The sequence below is a fragment of the Mesocricetus auratus genome, unplaced genomic scaffold (assembly GCF_017639785.1).
Source record: "Mesocricetus auratus isolate SY011 unplaced genomic scaffold, BCM_Maur_2.0 Super-Scaffold_100024, whole genome shotgun sequence".
Classification (NCBI taxonomy): domain Eukaryota; kingdom Metazoa; phylum Chordata; class Mammalia; order Rodentia; family Cricetidae; genus Mesocricetus; species Mesocricetus auratus.
The window spans coordinates 1477248-1496053 of record NW_024429205.1 but is presented as its reverse complement, the minus strand read 5'-3'; the positions used below and the strand labels follow the sequence as shown (position 1 = coordinate 1496053).

The window sequence follows — 18806 nt, the reverse complement described above, 5'->3', positions numbered from 1 at the left end:
ACACACCCTGAGATTATTCATGATATTTTCTCAATTTTTACACCAATGGATACATGCACTGAACCCTGGCAGAATGCCTTCTCTGCCTACAACAGACATCACATACTTATGATTTTCTGGCCTTTCTTGGACTCATGTCTGGTTCCTGTTCTAGGTTTACAGAGTCAGTCTGTCACTAGGGTCTTCTCATTGATCCCTGATTCATAGGCTCCGCCTGGTGTCTTCACAGCAGGAACAACTGCTGGTATTAACTGTGCTTCTCTTGCTGTCTCATGTTTTTTCTTTTATAAACTTGTCACCTCCTTGTTTAAATTCCTGTGTGAATCCTGCTTTAAATCTCCGACATAGAAAACAGATTTCTTGCAAGTTTGAAAGCTGCTACCTATCCAGAGGTATCACTTAACTGTGTCTCATAACCCTGACATCAGAAATCTTTCAATATTGTTCATGCTATCTTTTATGATTAAAATATTTTTATATATGCTTGTTTATATTATAGAAATGTATAAACCTTTCAAAGAAGAATAATTTTGTTGACCAGGAAAAATCTATGCTAGGATTCCTTTCGTGACTTAAACTGCTTCAAATATTCTATGTATTCCTAGTTACATTTGTATAAACAAAGCAACTGAAAAAATATATGGGAAACATGTAGATGAATTTTTAAAATAGCTATGTCCAAATGTGTGTATGTATGTATTAGTGTATGTTAGTGTAAGTGCATGTACAGGGCTCTGAGTGCATGAGTCCATGTCTGGAAATATGTATATGCAAGTGTGAGTGTATGTATTTATTCACCATAAAACTCACATTCTGACTAACTAAAAGAACTAAGCGTTTAGTCTCTTTCATTTCTTACCCCCAGCATTGCAAAGAGTTTGCAACATCTGTAGAAGAGGCAAAAGGGGCATCCACAATACTGTTCTCTTCATTCCAAGTACAGGACCAGATTGCTACAAGGTCTGGAAAATTCTATCACACAAAGAGACAAAGCTACATGGATTCTCCATGGAACACACCCTAGCTCACTTCCTTAGAAAACATATGACTTTCTTGATGGCAGAGCCCAGTGGGTTGAACTTAATTTGAGCATTTCCCCTTTACGGTTGTCAGTGTTCTTTAAGCACAGAAACCAAGAGTTAGAGCCTTGTAGACTCAAGAGCAGCATGCCGGCTTGGGCTTCAGCTGTGAGCATGGAGCCTCACCTCACCCTGAATATCACAGACAGCATGTGTCACAGGCATGCTCGCTGTGAACTGGATCCCACTTTCCAAGCTGATTCACACCAATGAATTGACTTAAATTCAATCTTTGCCTCCTGCCCCCAAATGGGGCACTAAAGAGACTCAGGCTGTGTAACCCAGTCAGAAAATATACCTCAGACTCATCCTAGTCTGAAGTAGTCACTGTGACTGTCTAGGCTCTCAGGAATACAGACGCTTTAAAATCTAGCCCATCCTCTTTCCCAAGATGGCATCTCCCCCTTCTCTCCCAGCATCTCCAACACCACGCCCGTCCTTTTCACTCATCTGCGGAAATAGAGATCTTTATTCCACACTTATGTGGAAGATGTGCTGTGTCTCCACCACCAGACTTGCTGCCTTAGAGTCGGGCTTCTCTCTGTGTCTGCTCATCCTCTCAGAGGAGGGTCTGCCTTTGTGTCATTCCAGACTAAGTCGAGCATCAACCTTCTGAGAGCAGCACTACACTTACTACATTATTCAACATGTTCATTCCGTGTTGAGCTTCAAAGTACCTTGAGGCAGAGAACAGTCTCCAAGGTGTGCTCTATGTACACCTGCGGCATTTCTACTTTTCTGACCACAGCAAAATGCTGTTAAAATTAGACTTGCCCTGCAATTCCTCCCCATGTCTTCCTTACTCAGACATCCTCACTATAACTAGTCTAGCAAAGTAGAATTCCTAACCCTCAGCTCATTTAAGTTGACCTCCCAGACACCTCCAACTTGGCTGATCCCTGATCCTGCCCCATCAGTCTCTTCTTGTTCTATACTCTGCCTCCCCATCTGTCTGCCTGGCTAACCCTGTGGTCAGTGCTGATTTCTGAATGTTTGCATCCTGAAGGAGAAGTCCTTGGGTACTTCACCCTAGCAAATCTCACTTTCCAAACACTCACTGCCAAGCTCTGGCTTTCAAAACCAGACATACACTTAATGTCTCCACTTCCCATCCCAAAGCAATACTCCCCTGAAAATCCCTTTCTTCAACACAAAATTCCAGTCAAGTGGGTATCTTCCTGCAGCCCAGCCCAGCCCAGCCCAGCCCAGCCCAGCCCAGCCCAGCCCAGCCCAGCCCAGCCCAGCCTCAAGTAAAAAGTGGCTATGGCTGAGCCATCCTCCAATCTGTACCACTGTGACCAAAGAGCAAAAACTATGGAAGTTGAATGACATAAACACTGGAACCCGGTGCTCTCAGCCAAGAGTCTGTTACCCTGAAAGTAACCTTGTACTTAAATCACTCACATTTTCGAACTACCATATTAAGAGCTCCATATGATCATGGGAGTATACAGGAGCAGGGTGTATCAGTGTGTGTGTGTGTGTGTGTGTGTGTGTGTGTGTGTGTGTGCGTGTGATCATGAGTACAAATGTGCGTGGTGTGATTACAGTGTCTTGGGAGGGAGGAAAGAGGCAACACTGAGTTTCTGAGTGAATAGGAAAATGTATTTTTTTTGTACAGGGAAAAATAATCTAATTTTCATTTAATGCTCCAGTATTTTAATTTTGACGAGGTGTTAGATTGGCCAGGATGCCAGAAATTTCTGTTTATTTTGTATGATCTGTTTTACTGACTCCCTTATCTTCACATTCTCAGCAACAGTTTTCCATGCATCTGTAAAAGTTAATGTTTTATAATTTAATCTTCTAATTTAACTCTATATGATTGATTGATTGATTGACTCATTGATTGATTGGTATTTTTGAGACAGCATTTCTCTGTGTAGACCTGACTGTCCTGGAAATCACTCTGTAGACCAGGCTGGCCTGGAACTCAAAAACTCACCTACAGGCATACACTGCCATACCCAGGTATATATAATTAATCTTATTTAACATCCATCTATCTATCCATCTATGCGCTGCTCTATCTACCTGGAGAGGCAATTACTTTCCTCCCCACCAGTAAGAAATCCTGCCAAGATATGCACATCCTACTGCCTACTCAGTGCGATGTGGTTTTCTGTTGCTGCTTTTTATGTTATCAGTCTGGACTGGCTGATGCTTTTTTATTTTCAGGTGTACTTCCACACACCGCACTGTTTTGTAGCAATTTCTTTTAGGGAAAACATTCTCTCCTGGGGGAAGATGGTGGCTCTAGAACTCAGGAAACAAAGGAAACTCACAAGGCTCAGCAAGTTTAGAAACGGACAAGACTCACAAGTCTTCTCTGTAAGGCTGTGAAAGTAGCAAAAGGGGGAAGAAAATCTCTCTGGAGGAGTTGCCTGCACATCTGTTGGGCACATCTGTTTTATGAGTTGCCCATGCTGAAGTGGGCCTTACATGATGTAGGTGCCTTGAGCCACCCATGTTCTTCTATGTAGCCCTAATAAACTCAGCGGCTCACCAACCAGACAGGTGGAAAAATTTCTTTGGCTTGCCATGGCTGAGGTGAATAGATGTCTGTTTGTGTCCTCCTTAACAAAACACACAAACAGTTAGGTTTCCCGTGGGTTCAGCCACCGTCCTTCCCAGTGCTCTAAGAAACTTCATTTTCCAAGATCCTCTGCAGCTGTGAATGTTTCTTGGTTTTAAGTAAGTAAGGTGTATTTTAAAAAAGTTACCCCAATTGATTTTATAACCAAGATTATACATTTTCATAACTAGCTTCTAACATTCACTTAGCTTTTTTTTTAAACCTGGCTTAATTTAAACACAGGCCTCTACTTAGAAGGCACATGCATGCCATAGCTAAATCTTTGTTTTAGTAGCTTCCCACGTCATGTTAGCTGCTGCAGGCTTCGGGTCCAACATGCTTTACTGTGTTGGGAAATAAATACAATTTTAGCATCCACTAGGGCTTGCTGTTTTCCAGCAGGCGCATTTTACCGCTTGACTTCTTATCTGTGCTTAAACAGATTATAAGTAAAACATGAGAAATCTCCAGCCTGAGGAGAATCAAAAGTCTTACTTCCATGAATAATTACAAACTTTGAAGCAGTTTCCACCTTTTCCTTTCCTTTGCATCACATGATTTCTAGGTACTTAGGTACCTAGACAATTGAATTTTAAGTGAAATTGAATTTTAATTGAAAGAAGACATTCTTTGGAGTATTCATCATTATCAGGTATGAAAAAGCTCCATTTGCGCATTTTTCATATTTGGATTTATATTTTAATAATTTCATATTTTCTTTACAACTCAAGGTAACAGGTCCTTTTTATGTGCCAATTGAAGAAAGATAAGACAATTTTCAAGTGTGGGTATTTTCCTTTGCATATTTCAACATGATCATCACATAATACAGCAGTTTATAACTGGCTGTAATGGTTAATTTTGTGAATCAACCTTGCTGGGCAACACCAAGTCATTCAATTAAATATTAATCTTGACATCGCTAGAACAGTTTCTGAAGATATGGTTAGCAGACTGTAAAGTAACAGTCTCCTATATAATGAGAATGGATTGCATATAATCTGTTGAATCTCAAGGTTTTGAAAGGTTTATCTGAAAAGGAAGTTCTACCTATGGTTGGAGGCTTGGCTTCTCCTAGGATTTTCAAAAACAGGTCATCTGGTACACATTTCACATGTTTATACAAGCATACACAGTTCCACATATTTCACATGCTTGCATAAAAGTAAATATGCATATACATGTCTTCTCCTCTCCCAATGTCTCTGGTAGAATCAAATTCATCACTGATTAGCAGCATAATGCTTGGAGCGACAGGGGCAATGCGAACCATCAACTGAGAAATTACTTTTTTTTCAGTTTGAAATCACAGATACACAATGAAAAGCTCAACCAACTGTGAGTTCAGGGTGTCAGGGTCTTCCACACTCAGGGTTACAATTCCTTGGCAGCTAGACAAAGTGAGTCCCATTGCTCTCTAGAGTTCTTACAGTGCTAGGTCCTGTAACTCTTTATGGTTTTGCTTTCTATAGGTGCTGGCCTTCTGTAGGGTCAGCTCTCTACCATCTTATCAACAATTCTGTGGTATAGATGGTCTCAGCACTCCAAAGTCTAAATCTCAGCTCTTTTGAATCTCTGTCTCTCATTACTCAAAACTCTTCATCCACCCTCTAGGGGCTGTTGGAATGTCTGGGTTGGAAGCCTGAGCACCCTTCTTCATGTTATCAGCTCAGCTTAGCCTTACCCATCATAAAGACCCCAGTGGGGCAAGGGTATAGCAATGGGGGGGCAGTGTAAGTCTGTTTGACTGCTACCACGACAGGTGAGAAGATAACTGTTTACATAGTCAATCACACATGCCCATTGGCAGTCATGGGCTGTGGAGGGGTTCTTCCCCTCCAGACTGGGAACAGCTACAGGGACATCAATGGAGCAATGTGTGTGTAGGTGGCTGGGCTGTCTCAGGGTCTTCTGAAACTGTTTTGGCTAAATCAAGTAGCCCTGGCAGGGTATCTACAGGAGCCATAACTTAAGCAGAGTGTCCTGAAGCAAAGCTGTTAACTGTGTAGTATCCATGACAGATGTGACTGGAATGGAGTCTCTTCAGTGATAGTAGCTGCCTTGAAGCATCCATATCTAGATCAAAGCCTCCCTAAGCAGCTGAAAGATATTTAAAGTAGCCAGTTATCTGGATTACAGCTGGAGGAATGGCGAGAAACATGGATGTATGATTGACAGCTCCTGTGCACAAGCTTGCTTACTTTTTAACGTTCTCATTATTTCCTGTGTTCCAATTCCATAGCTTCTGGTTTACTTTTTATTACTTATTTCATTTTCTTCAGGAAAACAGGAGCTCATTTTATTATTATTATTCTTTCAAATTTATTCTTAGTTGATAAATGAAAAACTATGTAGCATGTGTACCACAATGCTTCAAAATGGACTCAAGTCTGCTTGATAAACAACCATCAGTTTTCTTTCTCTGAGTGGCCACACATCTGAGAATGTACACAGTGAGAGTATGGACATTTTGCTGTCTCCCACAGCTACTATAATATTATGCAGCACTGTGACAGAAGCACACAGTTGTGCCAAAAAAGAGAAAACTATCAAATCACATATTTATATGTTTAAAATTGTTATCAACCTCAAATCATAGATTTCTCTTTTCAAATCAGCAGACTAAGATTCACCTTGCAGACACATCACCTTACAGGTAGATTTATGTTAGAAAGATTTTTTTTCTCTGGGTGCAACTTGTAGGGAGAGATCCAGTTACCCGTGCCACTGACCACACCCATTTGGGGCGTGGCTACAGGTGTGTACGGGTCATGGATAAAAGAATGAGGAGAGAGGTGCTCTCTCTCTTTTTGGGGTTCCAGTCGGGTCTTGGAAAGCTGTTGAGACTAACCTGGGTTGCTGGTTTCTCTTGTAAGTACCTCCCTACAATAAGTAGTCATCTGTATCCTCATCAAGTGTACAATTTATATTTCTTTAGCAGCAACTGATAATTTTTCTTTAAGAACCAAAACCAGAATTTGTTGTAAGATTGAGAGGACATAACTGTGCAATGTATGAGATCTTTTACAAATGGAATATCTCTATGAAATTTATGATCCTGACAAATTAAGATTACGTATGTAATTAAGTGTTCTTGTAATTTATTTTACATCACAAATAATATAGATATAAAATTTGATAAAAGTATATTAGTGTCAAGTACTTCTTGGGTGTAACAACATTTTTAAAATCTACATGCCATTTAGTCAAGAAATTGTTTCTTAGATAAATGCTTTTAATTTTATTTACAATATTACTAGTGTTAAAAAGTGCATGGCCTTTCTTTCAATTATAGTATGTTTTCTTACCATTAAAATGATACTTTGCAGAAAACAAACAGCAATATTAATTACTAAATCTGGTAATCCAATAATGAGTATGCTTGCCATAGCTGATCATAACTTCCAACATCTCTAGGGGCCAAGAAACATGTCTGGCCATTTGTGAATCTCACTCTTGCCTGGCATACAGGAAACAGCAATAAGTATGCCCCCAGTGAGGAAATTAATAAGTAAATGAGTTGTTTGTGCCGAGCAGGTCTTCATTTTGGCACAAATCATTTCAAATGCTCCTTTGGGTTCATGTGAATTCAGCTCTGGGCAGAAAGGAGACTCTGCCTTGATTCAGAATAGAACTGACTTACCAAAAAAGCACCGATGAGTGAAAGGGTAAAAGAAGGACCCATTAGGTAATGCTAACCAATTAAGAACCCATTTGAGTTTTACTGCAACACAGAATGAGACCCGAGAGGGACCCAAAGGGGGTATCCTCTAATCTCACGCTTGCCTCCTATTTCAGTAACTCTCTTCTTCTCCTTACTGCTCATCCCCTGTGCGTGTGGCCTGCTCTGCCAGTACCTCACTCCCCTCCTCCTTCATCTTGTCTCTCAAATGTGGCATCTCTATATTTGCCCCCTCTCTCACAGGCAACTAGTACCCTTATTACACAGGCCCCATGGCACCAGGTTCCCCCCCGAATGGTTACACTGTGGGTCTCTCTCTCTGTCTCTCTGTCTCTTTCTCTGTCTCTCTGTCTCTTTCTCTGTCTCTCTGTCTCTTTGTCTCTGTCTCTCTCTGTCTCTCTGTCTCTCTCTCTGTCTGTCTGTCTGTCTGTCTGTCTCTCTCTCTCTCTCTCTCTCTCTCTGCCCAAACACTTAGACTTGATGCTCATCACTCTTTGCCCTTTGAACCCAACATGACCCAAGTCCATTTTCTTGGAGTGAATTGCTTATGAATACCATTGACCCACATCACCTTAAGCAAATACTAAATGTGCCTATCAGCTGACTCCTCCAGACTATACATTTTACACACTAAGATGCTGGAGTGAGTCAATGGGTCAGAAACTGAAGACTACTGCACAGTGAGGGTTCTATGTGGTACTAGAAAGATCTTGAGGGAAGCCTGGCAGATTCTGCTTTTTGTCCTGAGGTGACCCTCTAGACAGTGCAGTAAGTCAAATGTTTCCTGAATTTCTGTGCCCTTGAATTGAAAGTGGGAAAAATCTGATGTGTTTTCATCAGTGTTTGTGAAGACCTGAAGGTCCCTGGTGTGTTGCGATTAGCTAACTCAAGTACTACTTTTCAATTCTAAGATTGTGTCTATGAACACATTCAGATAAATGTAAGTTAATAAAAAATATTTAGAAGACAGTAACACAATGTGAGGTGAGACTTACCACTTCTTCATGGGTTGCATTTTCTACATTAATGCCATTCACCTGAACAATGACAAATGAAGAATTTTAAGCATAATGATTGATTGGAATAAGTTTAAAATTTAAAGGTGCATTAGAGTTATGGATTAAAGGATAAGGTACTGACCTGCAGCACAGCGTCTCCTATGAACAACATCTCTGTCTGGTCAGCTGCAGGGTTGCAAAAGCAGCAACATTGTTAAGGGGATCTTAGCAACCTTTCTTCACAGCAGTCTTTAATAGACATTGTGTTTTTATGAGCTGACATCCATCTGCTTTAGTGTCTGCATGTGTGCCCAAATATGTATGCTCTGATACGTGTGCTTATCAGTACTAGTGTGGCTGGGGAGAACAGCAATGGAAGTGTGTATGTTTGTAGGTAGGTATGGAATGTGCATTCATGTGCATAGACATGTATGTGCATGCCTATGTGTGTCAGTCTGTGCATGTATGTTGTATGTGCATAGGTTTGTGTGTATGTATGTAGGCATGAATGCATGTGGGTGTGGGGGGATGTAAGACGCCAGCGAGTTGAATGGATGACCAATTTTAACACCTTAAGAGGCTTGTGATGTGAAACACAAACACCACTCCATCTGATGACGGATTTGATTGAAGTATGCAGAAAGTTTGGTTCACACTTTTCATTAAGTCAACACAGACAATAAATGAGAAATTTCAGAAGCCATTCAGCATCTCCCTCTCTTCCACATGAATGTGCACAGATTGCTGTCATTAAAGAGGGAAGGACTGCATTATAAAGCTGAATGAAATCTCACACACATTTCCACTCAACATCTCCCCTGTCGTTGAAGAGGTAATTCAACGTGACTGAACAAATCTGCACCATGTGAAGCAGTTTTCTTTCATATGTGATTAGAGGAAAGTCTGTTATGAGTTTGCTTGAATTTTTAAAGACCTTTCATTAAATACTGGGAAGGAATAACTTTTAAAAATACTGGAATGCTGTTTAAACCATATGTACAGCTGGATGTGGTAGCTCATGCCTTTAATTCCAGCACCCATGAGACAGAAGCAGGCAGATCTCTGATCAGATCAGCCTGGTTTAAATAGTGAGTTGCTGGATAGCCAGAGCTGTAACTTGAGATCCTATCTCCAAAAACCAACCACCCAACCAAATAGACAGACAGACAAACAAAAACACATCATATGTAGAGATAATGACAATTGTCAATGATATTTCTATTCATCAACAACATTAAATCATACTGAAAATGAAATATATCCACCATATGTCTGAATCTTAAGGCAAGGATGTTAAGAAATCCGCATGAAGTCCTCATTTCACAGAGGCTTACAACAGACAAGCTGCCACAGACCATTCCATTTGCGAACAGGTCTCCCTTTGATTCACCCCAGATGCTCAAAACTCCCTTTCCCTCTGTCCTTACTGCCTACCCCTCACCACCTCAACCTCCTCATCTCTGAGTCTTTCTCATGCCTTTGCATAGCATTCATCTTCAGCTGCACTGGAATGGGATGGGGCTCAATGAAAGTCATTGATCCTCTGGTCACAGGGGAGACCTAAGAGATCTGGTATAGAGCATCAAATCCCCAAATTTTCAGGGAATCAAAGTCCATCAAAAGATATTGCACACATAACGGTAAAAGTATTTACAGGGTGTTGTATGAGTTTTCAGTGGAGAGAGTCTATGTCTTCTGTCAGAAACATGCTGAGGAGGTCTGTTATGCTCCCAGGATGACCAGAAGCCACACCTGACACTGAGATTCCCTCAGGGAGTAGAGAGGGCAGGAACTGATGCTCAGCCATGCCCACATCTATGTTCCTGTGCTGGACCATGCTTGTACCAGCATCTCCATGCACGCTATCCATTTTCATCTGTACTCTAAGTTGTACCATGCTTACATCTGTCCCTTCCTGCCTTGCCACGCCAGCACCCATGCTACACTGTGCCCATGCCTGCATCCTTATTCTATGCCATTCCTTTTACCTGAGCAATGCCTACTTACTGTCATGACATGTCAGTACCTGTGCTCCCATACTTAATTAAACCCCAAATGTTTTTTCCTGCTATGCCATGTCCTGTGCCTGTGCCCTGTGCTGCCTTTTCTGGATGCAGTGTATTCTCCCCAGGACTGGAGATTCACTAAATGACAAAGAATGCTAGGTAGGGCTGACTTTGCACCAAAGCAATTTCTCTTAATGCATTTTGCATGGGATAAGGTTGGACTGGAAAGGAGTCTGCTTTATTAAAACTTATCTCCAGCTATGAGCTTTTGCATGTCTGATTCAACATATTTCCTGTGCTAAACCAGCTCACAAGCCACTATAACTTCCATCTGTTAGAATCAGCCACTTCCTGTATTCTCTGGAGTGGATGGTGTTGTGTTCTGCAGGCTGTGCTGGGTCCAGATCCGCTCTGCCAGCTGGGCAACAAGAGCATCAGCCTGAAGGAACTATTGCGTAATTTTGATTACATACAGATATCATGTTATAAATTCCCAAGTAATGAAACTAAATGTCAGCAGCTACCTAGGTAAATAGCAAAGCACTTGTATAAAATTTCAAAAGTTTCTGAGAACAAATTCACACCCTCAAAGAAAATGGGCAAATCCTCTTTAAGTAGAAGTCAGTGGTAAGTGTCTGCTGACTGACCTGTGTCTCCAATGCCTCTCTCTTCTTGCCTTAAAAGGCTGTTCTCCCTTCACCGGAGCTGGAGAGGCAGTGTAAGGAGATGTTTGAGGAACAGACAGAGGGAAGTGAATTGTGCCTGCCTATCCTTCATGAAGGAAATGAAGGTGTAGCCAGACTTCCTTCCCATACTGGTTTTTGTTTGTGTGTATGTGTGTGCGTGCGTGATGTGTGTGTGTGTGTGCGTGCGCACGTGTGTATGCGTGTGTGCTTTCTAAAGAATTTGTTGCTTGGAGGAAACGAAGGTGCAGTCAGTCTTCCTTCCCACACTGTTTCTATGTTGTTTGCTATTCTGTTCTATTTGCGGCAATAACTAGCTTTACTAGAACTACCAATACTTGAATTCACAGCAAACCCTAAGCTTTATTTCTGGAATGATCAAGGTGCTTATATATGCCGATGCAAAAATAGTCACAAGGCAATTTAGTTCAAGTGTTATCCACAATTTCACTGAACTTCAAATGATTCTTGGTACAAAATTTAATTCTAGCTTAAGAAATAAAAAGGCTACAGAATAGCTGTCTGCCATGCAGTTATACATAGTCAGCACCATTAATAACAGCTCAGAAGAGAGGTAATGTAAAAAAATAACTGAGGGCCTTGCTTAGCTCTGGGTTAAAGCCAATGTTAGGGATATGGCTAGGGGCACCACAAGGAAGTAGGAAACGACCCAGTCTTTAGCTGAACAAAAGAAATACTTTGCAGAGTCCAGGCCCTACAAGCCGCCACTAGGTCCTGCTAGGTAGGGGCATCTTTCTGAATTCTTACTCGTAAAGAACACACCTTTCCCTTCTTCTCTCTCTGTATTCAGATGCTGGTAAGAACCTACATGTTTTTTCCGGGACCCGAGGTTTCCCTACCCTTTCTCCAAAGTTTCCTTTCCTACCATGTGGCTGACTCATCTTAACTCAACATGGCTTTAGTTTTTCTTCCCTTCTTTTCTCCATTCCCCTCCTCCAGGTAGCTTCTGAGGTTTAAAACCCGTGTTTGGTTTCCTGAATCACAAACAACAAATCCAAAGCAAGTTGAAAGTGACATGGGCTGTGACATAAGGCACACGTGAGAGCTGGGTTTGATTTTAATACTCCTAAACAATACATCTTTTCATATTGGACTCAATTTGTGAATTTTAGCTGAAAGATGGGTCTAGCTTGTCTCCATGGAATAAAGCCATTATGCAACAGAAGAAGCGTGATGTACTGCAATCCCCAGAGGCATCTCTTGCAAGTGGGTCTGGTGGTGATGAACACTGTCAGCTTTCGCTTGGCTCAGACTTTCTCACTCATTTCTAAAGAACAACATTGATGAGTATTGCATATACTTTTATCAGTCAGGTTCTGACTTGTTCAGGTTCTCCTTTAAGAGCTTTGATCCAGATTTGGTGTCATGGGCCTACAATTCCAGAATTTGGGAGTTAGAAGGAGAGTCATGAGGTCAGCTATACGGAAAGTTCAAGGCCAGCCTGGGTTGTCTGAGACCCTGTAGTCTTGGATTCACAGTGCAGGCACAGGTAGGTACAATTTCCCATAGCGCTGGAGTCTGTTCCTCTAAGGTTCCTCCATTAGAAACATACTGTACTCACAACCACATATTGCTTGAGTGTGACAGACATTCATCTATCACAGAGGGCAACAGACAGCATCAGAGCAACCCAGGCCCAAATAGGAGCATGACTGATTTTTTTCTTAAATGTAAATTTTCTATGAAAAATAAAAAAACAGGGTAATATTAAAATTTGATTCTGTTAAAAGTAAACCACCAACAATATATTAGCACTGGGAACCTGCTAAAGTGGTCAGTCGTCCTCTTTGAGCCTTTTGTGTTTCTAAGATTAATGCTGGAGTACCATCTCTGGGATAATCGAGGCCTAATTCACGCACGCTCTTCCCAAGATCTAACCCTGAGCTGCCTCCCAGCCCCTGATAGCGCAATGCAAACAAGAGTGTCCACATGTGGGCACGCATGAGCGCACATGAGCGCGTGTGAGCACAGCCCGGCTTGACTTATCTCACATCTGCTGTTCTCACCTTGCATTTCTGCGGTTTTCACTTACTTTTGTGCCAGCGCTGCCATGGCAATAAAATGCTCATGCATGTTCATTGTTCTGGTGAATCAGGGAAAGCAGTTCACCTGCTTATGCAACCCTTCCCACGGTGTGATGTGAATTTCATTAGTTCTGCCTCACAAACAGAAACCAATTAGCCCTGTCATCACCCACTCCACTTGACTCCCTACAGCTCCCGAACTCCCAGGGAATCTTGTCCAGTCACATAGGACAGGTAAGCAGTCAGCCACAATGGCTATTTTCCATTTAGCCATGCGTTCAATAACCTTGGCTCAAAAACAATATTAAATAAGATGGAAAATGATGTCATTTCCATTAGAGACAGGGATAAGGAGGACCAGGTGGCCTCATGTTGGGAAAATGACTTACCACTACCCACTTCAGGGGACTCACCACAGGGGTTCAATAGCCAAACTCAGTTCCTTTCCCAAATACTGCCTTTGTTAAGTTTTAGGCCTTTTTAGAAAGGTGTAATTTACCAGTAACAGGGTCATCTACATTCTTACTGTCGTTTAAAGGCTAGACCTTGAAGTATGATGCAACCTTAACTTGAATGGTGCTTTCTGTCTCCCAGAAGGCTCCCAGAATCAAAAGCCAAAGTTCTGATAACATTGGGTGACTTCAGGAGCAGAAACAAATGACTCCAAACCCCATGCCTTGAGTTCTGTGCATGTCCTGGATAGGCATTAGAAGGTTTAAATATAATGTTCTTGGGAAATCTGTGCGGGTCTTGGCTAGGCTTGAGAAGGCTCCAGGACACTGGTCTAGGGATCTGTGAGGATACTGTCTAGGCACCCAAGTATCCACCAGCTCCATACCGCAAGTCTATGGTCTGGTTCTGACATTAATTAGCAACAGTGATAGTGTTTCTGTTTACCTTTCTTAATTCTGCCTTAACTCAGCCACTGGGGGTGGAAGTTCCCACACAGAATTTAAATTAAATCTTCAATAGATAACATGTGCTTCCGAGCTCTTGAAATATCTCAAAATTCTTTGGGGGCTTTTCACATTTCTCATTCAGTCATGCAGTCAATTTGATTATCCTTGTCAAGTTCTATTTACACTGATAGCTTTAAAAGCGTATCTCTCATTGATGCCTTAACAATGAAGGAAGGTTGACATAGCCTCCCTTTGATTTGTGACCCAATTCGGGGTGAAACCAGAGCAATCTTTATTTAGGTCTAAGGGCAGGCTAACCTGAGACCAGAACAAAACTTATTTGGCACAGTAAACCAAGAAGGAAAAAAATTAACATTAAAAACCCCAAGTCTGACTCCACATCCAGCAGGCGAAAAGGTTCCTTGTAATCCACTTCGGACAAGTTCATGCAGACACCGAGACAAGACAGTGTCACGGGGTTCCTAACATCCAGAGCAAAGACAGTAACTGTCTTTCTCAATGGCCCTGAGTGCTCATATTTTAAACTTCAAGAGCAATTCCCTTACAGCATCAAAACGAAGGAAGAGTGATGCACACCAGAGAAAAAGTCGTTCATGCGTGAAGCAAAGTGCCGGAGACAGAGCAGCCTCCAACCCAACTGTAGGTGGTGGGACGCTCCAGTGCAGGTGAACAGGGGAGTCACAGACACACCCATGAAAGTGAAGATTACAGATACTTAATTTAACAATATTTAAATGGAAGTGTGGGAATCAGAGAAGTACAAGAGCTAAGGGGCGATGCTCGATATTAGATTCAGCAATACAGACGAAAACTATCAAATATAGGGAAAGAAACTAGTAACAAGACTGTGTCATGCAGGCACACGGCAGGGTGGCGATGCCAGGTGAGGGTTGTAGGGGAAGTTATTTAATTAGCCAGCTTAAGCTGTGGCTGCATGTTTTATTAGCATGCAATGATGACGACCCGCCGTGGCACAAAGAGCTATGTTTCTAAACAAGAGTTTAGGTTCACTAAACCTCTCTGTACTAGTGGTGAGAGGCTGGGAAAGTGGCCCCTTCTACTTTTTTCCTGACCTATAAAATGAGCAGAAGCCTTTATGCCACTCACAGCTTTTCAGTTATGATCACAATTTCTAACTAGAAACTCTTCTACTTTGCATATTCCTACCTCTCATTCTTCATGACCAGTGTTGTATTTTGCCCTGGATTCTAAAATTTTGCAAAATCAGAAATATCATCAGTAAAGTTTATTAAATTATGGAAGAAACCTTCATTCTTCCTCACTTTTATGCCCGTATTCAGGAGAACACGTGAGATTACTGCAGGCTGCTGTGGCCCATGTATTCTTTGCTGTTCCTGTGGGCTGTCTTTCTTTGTGTCATTAAAAACCTAGCAAACTCCTATGTCAGGTTAGACATTCCTGTATGTCAGTGGTTCTCAACCTCTCTATTGCCGCGACCCTTTAGTACAGTTCCTCATGTTATGGTGACCCAAACCAGAAAATTATTTTTGTTGCTACTTCATAACTGTAATTTTGCTACTGTTATGAATCATAATGTAAATATGTGTGGTCTTAGGCACCCCCTGTGAAAGGGTCATTCGACCCTCCAAAGGGGTCATGACCCACAGGTTGAGAACCACTGCTGTATGTGGTAAGTGCTATCGTACTTCCTATATGGGATACAGTAGGCTCATGACAAGCATGGCAGCTCCTGAGGACCTCTATTTCCAGAGGTTTATCCCACAGAAGATACTATAGTCTTACAATCTGAGCAAGGAGAATTTTACAATGCTATTTCTATTGTTTTCATCCTAGGTAGTAACATCTTGTAACTATAATTAACAAACGAGTGCAGACACATCCTTATTTACCACTACATGTTTTTTAAAATTAAAATTAGCTATGCAGTAACCCGAAAGACACTAAAGATCATTTCCTATCTCAATGTGTCAGCAGGTTTTTTTGCTTGTCTCCTATTTACTTGTATATCTCCAACTCCCAGATCCCCCCCATATAAATCCCCATAGTCTCCAAGCAAGGACAAAGACCCCTTGTCCATTACTGAGCCATATTCTGAGGAAGGTAACCTTGGAACCTACTCCCCAGTTTTCTTCTAACCCATGCTTGGCATAAAAACCACACCAGGCTGTGAATCTTCTAAGTGCTTTGTCAACAAAAGGGAAAAAATGTTAGAGAATAGAACAGCTTGAAATATTGGGAATGAAGTAGCTTATCTATCAAAATGGGGAGAAGCACCCATGAACACAAGCAAGAGAGAGATGATATATATGGGAGACTGAAGTATACGGGGCAAGATGGTCAGGTATCCTAGACAGCCTCTTTGAAGGGACAGAGTAGTTCCTGTCTCCAGGAAGGAAGATTTTGGATGGCAGAATGGGAGGGGATTGATACAAGTCCCTGTGTATTCATACACAAACTACCACGTTCTCCACACCAAGAGGTGGAGTGTTCCTGAAAGGAAAATATATCTCTCAGAGGAACTCATGGCAAGTGAATTGCCTCAGCTTCTCAGAGAGTGAATTTGGGGTCCAACTCTAATCATAGAGGCAGAAAGGAAAGAATATGGTAGGTCTTTCCTCCCAAAGACAGAAATGGAGGGGATTAGTGATTACCCATACTTCCTTCTTAAACCTGGAATCAAGATTTGCCTTCTTTCAATAGAATTGCCCTATTGCGTGCATGAGACAAAATCCTGAAGGACACCCCTCAAGCTAAAGGCAAGCAGCCACGTGTCAGAACCATTGTATGCTCAGTGCTTAGCTGTGGATCTCTGCTTCTCCTTCCATCAGCTACTGGATGAAGGCTCTAGGATGGCATAAAAGGTAGTCATCAATCTCATTATTGGGGAAGGTCATTTAATGTAGCCTCTTCACTGTTGCTTAGATTGTTACTTGGGGTCATCCTCATGGCTCTCTGTACAATTTCCTAGCCAGATTTCTCTTTAAACCTATAGCGGTTCCATCTATTGATGTGTCTCTTTTCTTTCTCTCCTCTATTCATCTCCCAGCACAACCTTCCTAATCCCTCATTTTCTCCTTCCCCTACCTCTTTTCCCTTCCCTTTTCTCCTTCCTCCCTCCCCCATGCTCCCAGTTTGTTCAGGGATTCTTGTCCCTTTCCCCTTCATTGGGGAACCGTGTATGTTTCTCTTACAGTCCTCCTTGTTTCCTAGCTTCTCTGGAGGTGTGGAGGCTGGTAATCCCTTTCTCTATGCCTAATATCCATATATGAGTGAGTACATACCATGTTTGTCTTCCTGTGATTGGGTTACCTCACTCAGGATGATTTCTTCTAGTTCCATCCATTTGCCTGCAAATTTCAAAATTCCATTGTTCTTTTTTTTCCACTGAGTAGTACTACACTGTGCAAATATACCACATTTTCTGTATCCAGTCTTCAGTTGAGGGGCATCTAGGTTGCTTCCAGTTCTGGCTATTACAAATAATACTGATATGAACATAGTTGAACAGATGTCCTTGTTGTATGAATGTGTATCCTTTGGGTGTATGCCTAAAGGTGGAATTGCTGGATCTTGAGGTATATTACTTCCCATTCCTGGGAAACCGCTATACTGATTTCCAAAGTGGCTGTGAAAGTCTGCACTCCCAACAGCAGTGGAGGAGTGTTCCCCTTTCTCCACATCCTCTCTAGCATAAACTGTCATTGGTGTTTTTGATTTTAGCCATTCTGACAGGTATAAAACAGCATTGCAGAGTTGTTTTGATTTGCATTTCCCTGATGGCTAAGGATGCTGCACAAATTCTTAAGTGTCTTTCAGCCATTTTAGATTCCTCTATTGAGAATTTTCTGTTTAGTTCTGTAGCCCACTTTTTAATTGGGTTATTTTGTGTTTTGGTGACTAGCTTCTTAAGTTCTTTGAATATTTTGGAAATCAGCCCTCGGTCAGATGTGGGGTTGGTGAATACCTTTTCCCATTCTGTGGGCTGCCGTTTTGTCTTGTTGACTGTGTCCTTTTCGGTTTCAGGAGGTCCCATTTAGTAAGTGTCAATCTCAGTGTCTGTGCTACTGGTGTTATGACCAGGAAGTGGTCTCTGTGCCAATCCATTCAAGGGTACCTCCCACTTTCTCTTCTAAGAGGTCAGTGTGGCTGGATTTATGTTGAGGTTTTTGATCCATTTGGACTTAAGTTTTGTGCATGATGACAGAGATGGATCTATCCGCGGTCTTCTACATGTCCACACCCAGTTATGCCAGCACCATTTGTTGAAGATGCTTTCTTTTAGCTTCCTTGTCAAAAATCAGGTGTTTATAAGTGTGTGGGTTAATATCAGTGTCTTCAATTTGATTCTATTGATCTATTTGTCTGTTTTTCTGCCAATACCAAGCTGTTTTCAGGACTATAGCTCTGTAGTAGAGTTTGAAGTCAGGGATAGTGATTCCTCCAGAAGTTCCTTTATTGTACAGGGTTGTTTTGAATATCCTGTTTTTTTTTATTTTTCCATATAAAGTTGAGTGCTGTCCTTTCAAGGTCTGTGAAGAATTGTGCTGGTGTTTTGATGGGGACTACAATGAATCTGTAGATTGCTATTGGTAAGATTGGCATTTTTACTATGTTGACCCTACCTATCAAAGAGCATGGGAGATCTTTCCATTTTCTGGTATCTTTTTAAATTTTTTTCTTTAATCACTCAATGTTCTTGTCATACAGGTGTTTCACCTGTTTGGTTAGTTACCCCAAGGTATTTTATGTTGTTTGTGGCTATTGTAAGGAGTGATGTTTCTGTGATTTTTCTCAGCCCCTTTATTGTCTATATGTAGTAGGACTACTGATTTTTTG

The 18806-nt window shown here is 41.6% G+C and overlaps 1 protein-coding gene across 3 annotated transcripts in view; it reads right to left on the bottom strand.

Moving 5' to 3' along the window:
- The window catches only part of Sntg2 (syntrophin gamma 2), a 197876-nt gene that overhangs the window by 101043 nt on the left and 78027 nt on the right, over nucleotides 1-18806 (bottom strand). For all 3 annotated transcript variants that reach the window (XM_040730870.1, XM_040730872.1, XM_040730871.1), the window contains exons 5-6: nucleotides 8477-8520; nucleotides 8332-8373 (exon numbers count right to left, since the gene is read on the bottom strand). In XM_040730870.1, the coding sequence (XP_040586804.1) occupies nucleotides 8332-8373; nucleotides 8477-8520 (86 nt within the window). The remainder of the gene's footprint in view (nucleotides 1-8331; nucleotides 8374-8476; nucleotides 8521-18806) is intronic.